This window comes from Brachyistius frenatus, unplaced genomic scaffold (genome assembly GCF_029030835.1).
Source record: "Brachyistius frenatus isolate BFR_SWC_R1_liver_20210118 unplaced genomic scaffold, ASM2903083v1 Contig_33, whole genome shotgun sequence".
NCBI lineage: Eukaryota > Metazoa > Chordata > Actinopteri > Embiotocidae > Brachyistius > Brachyistius frenatus.
In genome coordinates, this window is record NW_027210632.1 from 1780670 (window position 1) to 1790697 (window position 10028).

At 41.8% G+C, this 10028-nt stretch overlaps 1 protein-coding gene across 1 annotated transcript; it reads left to right on the forward strand.

The window, feature by feature from the left end:
• Nucleotides 1-689: 689 nt before the first annotated feature.
• On the forward strand, nt 690-9810 carry smo (smoothened, frizzled class receptor). The gene is made up of 12 exons (XM_069700315.1): nt 690-1567; nt 2950-3149; nt 3502-3711; nt 3833-4005; nt 4097-4316; nt 4420-4543; nt 4723-4815; nt 5359-5467; nt 5877-6062; nt 6802-6950; nt 7799-7933; nt 8704-9810. Exons 1-12 carry the CDS (start codon nt 1306-1308, stop codon nt 9324-9326), a joined length of 2484 nt encoding a protein of 827 aa, XP_069556416.1. The 5' UTR covers nt 690-1305; the 3' UTR covers nt 9327-9810.
• Nucleotides 9811-10028: the final 218 nt, after the last annotated feature.

A 10028-nucleotide genomic window follows, 5' to 3' on the forward strand; every position in this document is an offset into this window, starting at 1 on the left:
AAATGTTGGCTGGTGTTTACCAAAGCCAACCAGAGCTGCCAGAAATGTCTTGTTTTATCCCGACCAACAACCCACGACCAAATCATATTTGGTTTATTGTCATGAAGGACTAAAGGAACCAAAAAAAAAAAAAAAATCACAATTAGGAAGCTGGAATCAGAAAATCTGAGGGTTTTTTCCCCAAAAAATTGACTTCAATTGATAAATAGATTATCAAAATATTTAATAATAGTTCAATAGTTTTCTGCCGAGCAAGTAAACGATGCAGCTCTTGTACACATAGTTTAAATATTTCTAAGAGGCCTTATTATCGTCCATTTGTATTGTTTTTGGTAGTTCTCGGAAGGTCTGAGGACCACCCGGGGGTCTTTAAGGGGCTTCATAAAACTGCTAACATGTCATCTTCACTCCCTTTAAGTTGACACTGAGGACATAGGATCATAGGGGGGGAGGGGGGGTGCATGATTCAGCACAAACTAGAAACAACTTTTCACATGAGAGTAAACCTGTCAGATGGGGGTCTGTATTATTTTGGTGGGGGTCCTTGAGATGACTTGGAAAACTTGGAAAAGGGCTGCCATAAGGCACATTCTTCCACTTGCAGAGGGGGATGGGAAGGGAGGTTTTGTTGCTCTGTCTCTCCCCCACCATGTGCATACCAGAGAAAAAAAAAAAAAAAACCAGCCAGACATTGAGCTGCAACTCAGAGGAGCACAACAAAGACTCAGAAAGCTCTCATCAGAAACTTCACACGGAGACAAATCACTTCTTGGGATGCGTACAGAAACAGGAGAAGTGATCATCTTATTTTTCTGCCTGTATCAAAAAAGGGGAGGCTGTGGAGAAGGGGTGGTGCATGTGAGCTGGAGATCCTGTTACAGAGATCCCGACTTTTTCATGGCAAGTTTTTTTTGGAAGTGGGGGAGGGCGAATCTTCAACTTTCTCGCATATGTCCTTTTCGTATTCAGCCTAAACGACTCCAATGAATACTTTATATGGTTTTAAAGTGATCGTCCGCTTTTTCTCCACTTGAGGACAGTTTTCGTGGCTGCGGGGAGTTTGGATAATGAAGGCATTCAGGCCGATCCAGCAAGGATCGGACGAGAAGTGCAGAGTAAAAAAGTTTGGGAGGACTGCGAGAAAACTTTGAAGCGTCCTGCAGCTTTTCTTCATCATGCCGCGTTTGGAAACAAAGTCTCATGAAGAAAACTTGCCCTCCGGGTTTCTTTGGAAACTGGATTACTAAAACACAAGAACACAAAGTGATCTCGGTTGTAAAAAGTTGAATCTCTTCCCTCCCCAAGATGTCTTCCCAGGGTTGGAGCCCCATTGTTGGATTTTACGGGTTGCTTTGCGTCTGGACTGCCTGTCTCTCAGGTTCCGGGGCAGTGTTGTCTCCAAACGGGACAATATTTGAGGACAACTGCAAGAAAACCACAACTTGCGAGGCCCTTAAATACAACACATGTTTGGGATCGCCTTTACCTTACACGCATACTTCTCTGATCCTGGCGGAGGACTCCAACACCCAGGAGGAGGCTTTTGAGAAGTTGACCATGTGGTCTGGTAAGATTTAACGGGATCAGAACTTGAATATGCTTCATCAAATGTTATTATCAATAATGTAATAACATCCTATAGTTTAAAACAGTAGTGAGATATAATATTTTCCAGTATATCAAAAGGAGAATAGAACTGCAATACGATCCTGCCCTGTGAATCCCTGTAGAAATAGTATGAATAATACATAATAATAGCGTGTTATAAATTCATCATGAATAGCATTAATACATTAGGAGTGGTGTTTGAATCTTCTGGTTTATTTTTGGCATCAAATATATTTAAGAACTTGGCTTTCCTTCTTTAAATTTGTAGTAGCAATTAAATGATATATCTACACATTAATAATAAATAGATTGATTGATCTCATAAAATACTGCTTTTTATATATCACTACACAGAAATATTCATTATGCTGGTTTTAATGTGCTAAGACGTTCACTGGTATGATAATGGCCTGTGATGAGAATGCCTCAAGTGCTCAGGGGACAGAGGATGGAGGAGAGCTTCACAAGAAATGAAGGGTTAAAAGCCATAAAAGGCAACAAAACAGATCTTCAAAGGTGTGTGTGAGGAAACAATTTAAGACTCAAAGGTTTTTAGATATTCTGCAACAAACACTCTCACATTCATGAGAGCTCACTAATGAGCTGTCAGGCCATATAGTTTTCAAAGACTGTTTCAAGAGCCTCGTGTATTTTGTTATAATATACTGTACATGGCTCCTGTGTAATTTACAGCATCTTTTGTTTGCTATAAATCTGCTTTGGGTTACATAAAAAAATGTCCAGGGAAATATTGTTTTCAACTGCACTGATACAAAATGTCCTGCTGGACCTGGAATCCTCAGGGATGTATTATAATTAATTTCATATTCTCAAATTCGTTTTCCAATCTTTGCTTTCTGTCTTTTACAGACACTTACAGCTGTTCAGAAATATGGCAGCAGCTGCATGTTTAATTTTTATTATCAATTAATCTGGTGGTTATTGTCTCAGTTTGTCTAGAAATTGTCCGAAAATGCTGATCATCGTTCGTGTGATGTCTTTAGATTACTTGTTTTTCCTGATCAGCAGTCAAACCCTGAAAAATATTCTGCTCACTTGAGCAGTTTGACTCAGCAAATGTTTGGCCTTTTTCCTGATTAGTTCGAATTGTCTGTTCATTGGCTTCTTGATGGATCGATTAATTGCTATCACACAAATAGATTATACAAATGATCTATTTTCTTATCCCTGTCCTAACTTTTGGAAATATGATCACGATGATGATCACCATCACCACCATCAGTCTGATAAATGCAGCAAGTGATGTGCTAATCTTTATTCTTGTATCTCATGTGTAACTTGAATGTTATTGGGAGTTTTAATGCTGTTTTTCTGTCCCAGGTTTGCGGAACGCTCCTCGCTGTTGGACAGTCATCCAACCGTTGCTCTGCGCCGTCTACATGCCCAAATGCGAGAACGGCTGTGTCGAGCTGCCCAGTCAGAGCCTGTGTCTGGCTACACGTCGGCCGTGTAGCATCGTGGATCAGGAGAGAGGCTGGCCCGGCTTCCTCAAATGTGACAAATTCCCCTTGGGCTGTTCGGTATGCTTCACTGTCATGTAATGTCCTGTGGTAGCACAAAGTCTCCTTTCTGTGCCTGTTTCCAACAAATTCAGAGGTGAGGGTCAAACTAGAAATTGATTACTTTGGGCTGTCCATCAGGAATGCCCTTTCAGTGTTTAGTCAATAAGCAGAATTGATTCCAACTGGGTAAGTAAAACCACCGAACACTTCTTTTTTCATCATGAAGCTTTAAATTCTGTAATATCTGCAGGGAGGTGTTGAGAACGACTTCCTGACCTTTACTGTACACAAGCTGATATATCACTCCATGTTACCTGGGGTGGCTAATCAATTAAAAGTTCTCCTTTTTCTTTACACCCTTTGTGTGCAGAACGAGGTGCAGAAGCTGAAGTTCAACACGTCGGGCCAGTGTGAAGCTCCCTTGGTGAAGACGGACATTCAGTCGAGTTGGTACAAAGACGTAGAGGGCTGCGGCATCCAGTGTGACAACCCCCTGTTCACTGAGGAGGAGCACGATGACATGCACGCTTACATCGCTTACTTTGGCACCATCACCCTCCTCTGCACCTTCTTCACCCTGGTGAGACATGAATATAATCCACTTCCTCCAATCCAGTTTAACGTCTTTAGGTATACATGATCCATTATTTTGATGTTACGAGTGTCAACCATTGTCTCACTTGTGCAATTTCTGTTTTCAGGCCACATTTCTCGCTGACTGGAAAAACTCCAACCGCTACCCGGCTGTCATTCTCTTCTACATCAACGCCTGCTTCTTTGTTGGCAGTATCGGTTGGCTGGCCCAGTTCCTGGATGGAGCGCGCGAAGAGATTGTGTGCAAAAGCGACAACACCATGCGACTGGGGGAGCCCTCGTAAGTGGAAAGGTTAAAACCATCGGCCATGAAACCGAATTTCATTCAGTCTGATTCTTTTCCAGTAACACTCATATGTCCCTCTCTGCAGGTCTTCGGAAACGCTGTCATGCGTCACCATCTTTATCATCGTCTACTACTCCCTTATGTCGGGTGTGATATGGTTTGTCATGCTGACCTATGCCTGGCACACATCCTTCAAAGCCCTGGGCACCACTCAACAGCCGCTGTCTGGTCGAACCTCCTACTTCCACATGGTCACCTGGTCCATCCCCTTCATCCTCACCGTGGCCATCCTCGCTATCGCCGAGGTCTGTGTGAGGCCGTCTGCTTTAAAAAGTCTCATACTTTGTGTTGTGTCGAGTGCCACTTTTCTGACATCTCTTGTCTTTTGTCACGTCTGGCGGTATGAAGGTGGACGGAGACTCAGTGAGTGGGATCTGCTTTGTGGGCTACAAGAACTACAAATACCGCGCTGGGTTTGTGCTGGCACCCATCGGAGTGGTGCTTGTTGTCGGTGGCTACTTCCTCATTCGGGGTGAGTTCACTTATTTACATCAGCAGAATAGTTTGGTCATGTTTTATCAAATCAAATGGCTCAAATTTCAACATGTACATCAAGAGTAAATGATTGTAATACACGAGAAGTTCCCCTGAAATATTTGTTGACCACCTCCCAGACATTGATTGATTTGAGTGCATTCCTCATTTGTTTAGGTGTCATGACATTATTTTCCATCAAGAGTAACCACCCAGGACTGTTGAGTGAGAAAGCAGCCAGCAAAATCAATGAGACGATGCTGAGACTTGGTAAGTCATCAGCAACCTTCCTCTTCAGAGTGAAAACTTGAGTTTAACTATGTGTTTTTCACAGAAATCAGATGCTTTAATTGCCTGGTAGCAGGATGTTGTTGGACACAGTGATCCAAGAATGTAAACACAGTATGTGATGAAACTATATGATATGCCCACCGAGGGGAAATTCCTGTTAACATTAATTTGAAATGTGAAAATAAGCAAGAAAAGCAAGTCCCTCTAATATCCTACAATAATTTCACTCACTGTTTAACCTTTGCTGGGAGGCTTTTTATAATCTATGAAGGCCCTTTATTTACATTTAGTTTCAATGTAGTAGGTGTTTTTATCCTGGACATCTTCTCTGCATTGTCTTACCTACTATAATCATTCAAAAATCCATTTACAGGGTCATATGGCTATTTGCCCCTACTGTAGATTTGGACTGTGCAAATAGATGTATTGTTATATTTCTTCTATGGCATGTCAACGTTTCATCTACTGTATGAATTGTGTTGGATGTGTCATGTAATTTGCTGTTTTGTTTCTTAACATTAGGTATTTTTGGATTCCTTGCTTTCGGCTTTGTTTTCATCACCTTCGGCTGCCACTTTTATGACTTCTTCAACCAGGCTGAATGGGAAAGGAGCTTCAGAGAATACGTGTTGTAAGTTTTTATTTGGCACAAATCCCACACAGTTACTTAAGGTTTAAGGTTTACACCTGCTTGCTTCTATACTACTCAGTACTTCCATTAGAGCCACCTCTTCAGGTCACCCTCTGCATCCACATTGAAATCCACAAACTGATGCTGTTGAGACACCAAACCGCCGTTCAACCGCTCAGCGTGCAGCAGTGAATGTAGCCCTATTTTCCCACACTGTTGACACTGGCTGGATGGGAATTCATTTAGCCTCAAAAATGTAAACCACTCTCTCCCACCCTAACATGTAAAAGGACCTTCTTATTTACCGGACCCAGCTTTTGAATGTGCCTCAGTCATATGGCTCGAAGGTGTGGGAGGCACATACTGTCAGAGACACAGACTGATCACAGCTCTGTGATACGTTCAACAGGTGTGAAGCCAACGTGACGATCGCCTCTCAGACCAACAAGCCGATCCCGGAGTGTACCATCAAGAACCGTCCCAGCCTGATGGTGGAGAAAATCAACCTGTTCTCCATGTTTGGGACGGGAATCGCCATGAGCACCTGGGTCTGGACCAAAGCTACCATCCTCATCTGGAAACGCACCTGGTGCAAGTAGGCAAACATCAAGTGAACATTGTATTGGACTGTGTCGTTTCTGCCCTTTAAATATTACTTTCCAATCTCTATATATATCAGTCTACGCTCATTTCCTGTGTTCATCATCATGGCTACATGCCCGTCCACATCCATATATGGTTTTAAAGATATGATGAGAGTGTGGGAGAAGGCTTCTTTCCGTGCAACCGGACTTGTACTAAGTAAGCAGAGTTTCTCAGCCACAGGTCTGCATAAATTTTGGATTTTACCCTGATCATTTCAAAGTATGGAGGCGTACATTTAGCCTTGCTGTGTGTCCCCTGTGTGTGCATTTTGGTTTGCAGTGTTATTCCTTGGTTTTAGAAGTGTTCACAAAGGACTCACTGTGACTTGGATTTTACTCACTGGAATTTGTAAAAAAAAAAAATATATATAAAAATCAGCTTCGGTTTTCAGTTTGGGTTTAAGGCTTTCTTATCAAGTGTTTTCCAAAGCCACACAAAGTGAGAGAACTTGTAGGATATAAGCATCTTGTCTGAAGTCACATGGCAGCTGCTGGAGTTAAATATGGGATCTTTCAGGTTCTTGAAAATTTCTAACCATTAGGTCCAAGTCTCTTGTTATTTATGGATCAGAACTAAATAATTATGAAATAGATCAACTTTTTTTTTTTCACAGTACAGGAAAGAACATTTTATCTGCAGCTTGTTACTCCTCCTGTGCTTTTTAACATACTTTACGCCCCTCTTGACAGGATTATTGGCCGTAGTGACAATGAACCTAAGAGGATAAAGAAGAGCAAGATGATTGCCAAGGCGTTCGCAATGAGGAAGGAGCTCCACAAAGACCCAGAGAAGGAGCTGTCCTTCAGCATGCACACTGTATCTCATGATGGACCAGTGGGTGAGTGTTTTAGTGAAATCATTCAAAATCATTCAGATAATTACTCCTGAGGAAGCTTAAACTGATCATTCATGATGAAATACAGTGCAGTGTGTTTTTTATATGGACTAATAAATGGAGAAATAGTAGCAGACATGTCTGGATTGCATACTTCCATCTTGTGGTAAAGGACTGAAACTGCAAGGTGTCTTATTGAGATTGTCCACACCTCTTGTTAATGTGATTATTGCATACGTATAATTCATAATATGCTCCCTATTTCACCCATGTAGTAAAGGGTTGTTTCACCCAGACTACGAAAACATTTTATCTCAAGTTATTTTGGATTTAGTTGGAGGAGCTATTTCTTTGGTACAATGCAGTTCTAAGTTCAAACTTTCTGGAAAGAAACCTTAAACAATTTTTTTCAAAACAAACAAAATGCCATGCAGGTCTGTTGTATTGGGTTGGCTTGGCTAATTAAGGGTTATTAAACGTGTGTACAATAAAACAAAACTGCTTGGCTAGTTACCATCAGAGGTCACTGATCAGTTATGTTTTTCGTAATTTAGGTGATACAACTCTCTGAGTTGTGTTGTGTTCAGTTACATTATGTCAAAAAAATCCACTGCATGTTATTTTTTTTATTAAATGTGCCTTTTTGTGTGATAGAGGCTCCTTGGTCAGAGGCAACTGTGTCTTATGTCTGTAGTTGACAACTGAATGACTCATGTAAACTGAGGTTGCTGTGGCTGACATGCTTATTTCCAGTATTTCAGCCAGCCAGCACTATTTTGGATTCAAAGCTGTCCTTATCTGACTCTAAATGAAAACATTGTGGTTTATTTGTTTGTTTTTTTCTTTCGTAGCTGGAATAAATTTTGACCTAAATGAGCCATCCAATGACATGTCGTCAGCGTGGGCGCAGCATGTGACGAAGATTGTGGCCAGGCGAGGTGCCATCCTGCCTCAGGACATTTCTGTTACTCCCACTGGTACACCAGGTGAGATCTGGAGGCCATGATTCAGACATTACACCTACTGCAACAGAGATACAAAGCATTTCAAGCCACATGTTCCCTTGTCACCCACTCCATCGTTGTCAGGATGCCTCTGCGCAGGCAACAGCAGTGACCGGAGGGATTGTGTTTTGGGGTTGTTCGCCTGTACGTACGTTACATCCTGTGCGATATCTCGGGAGCGCCTAAAGGAGATGTGTTTAAATTTGGCATGAACGTTCACTTGGACTCAAGGATGAACTGATGATTTGATGGTGAAAGGTCACTGTGACCTCACAAAACATGTGGTCATAACTCAAGCATTCGTACGGTAATTATGATAACATTTCATGCAAATATGTGATCAAATGAAATGCAGAAGTTATGATATTTACACCCAAATTTACTGTGACATCACAATCTGCAAAATCAGTTTTGTGGCCAATATTCAACCCCGTAATTCAAGAACAGAAGGTGAGAGTGTGGCCGTATTTCATGTTTGGTCAGATACTGAATTAGTGACACTGATCTGGGGTGTCCACCTTGAAACTTTGCTGATTGTATAGATCTTCTATGCTGTCTTTTTAAAGATGTGTGTGAAGCATCCACATTTCAGAATTTATTTGCAAATCATGGATGTGAGCTGCAACTTAACTGATACGAAGCAGTAATTTTCTGTTTTTCCTCATCTCCTGAAATCTTTTTTTCAAATTTTCAAATTTTCCCTTCCATCCTTTGAAAAAAAATAATCATTATTTTGTGTTATTTTTTCACAGTGCCCCCTCCAGAGGAGAGGAACAGGCTGTGGATGGTGGAGGCAGAGATTTCACCAGAGATGATTAAGAGGAAAAAGAAGAAGAAGAAGAGGAAGAAGGAGGTGCGTCCGGTCGAGGAGGTGGTGGACCACCAGGCTTATCGCCAGCGTGAGTTCGGCCGCAGCTCGGTGCCACGTCTGCCCAAACTGCCCAATCATCCGAGCCTGGTAGCCAATCTGCGGGAGCAGCAGAGGCAACAACAGCAGATGGAGGAGGAAGTCCTGCCAGGTTCTTACCCGGACTTCCAACCCTCACACCGTCTGTCCTATGAGGAGAGGTATCCCTACCTGCAATACCAGAACAGCCGGAACAGCTATGGCCACAGCCTGCTGTCCAACCCTCTGACCGTCGACGATTGTCCAGAGGATCTGGGCCTCGGGCCGCGCATCCTCCCCTCTGCCTCCAACTGTCAGCCCAGTCGATCTTCACACTACCCTGGACAGAGGGATCACACGAACGGGCTTTCGGAGAGAATGGCCCATGTGGCACGAGTACCGACAGGCCGGAGTGTCGGCTATGGACCCATCCACTCCAGGACCAATTTAATGGAGGCGGAGCTTATAGATGCTGACTCTGACTTCTAAAGTCATATCTCCAACATACCAGTTTGTGATACACGCAATAAGCTAGAAAAAGTGCTGGATACTTTCACAGATTCTTACTAAAATGCACAGAAATCCCACTGCCTGGTGGACACGATGGAACAAAGCTGGTCAGTTTTTGCTTCATTTTTATTTTTTGTTGTTTTGTTTTTGTAGAAAAAGGAAAGGGATGAAATGAAAAAAAAAATCTATGTTGTGAATAAGTTAATAAAAAAAATAATATTTTTTTATACTTTATTGTGTCCAGTAAAATTTCAAAGGCAACTCCGTGATGACAAAACAAATAAGGCAGCTAAACTGTACATGGCTTGAAACAACACATATCTTTGACCTGAAACTCCAATACATTCATTAACTTGTGTCAGCTCAAACCTGCTGGTGACAACATTACACTCTGTAACACAGCGGGGTAGTAGTCTTATGGTGTCTTGTCAAGGTTGGATTACTAATTGACTCAGTCTGCTTGTTCTTGTTCTTTTTTTTTTTTTTTTTAATTGAGAAATTCTAAAAAAATTTATTTTAAAGTCAATCATATTTGTAATATTTGGTTGACGGATTATGTCATTAGTATTTCAACACTCCTAGGGCAGAATCGACCTCTGACAGAATACTGTACAGATAAAAAAAGCTACAGATTACTCTCAAATACTGTTTAACCCAAGTCTTCTCTTGTATTATATTTCA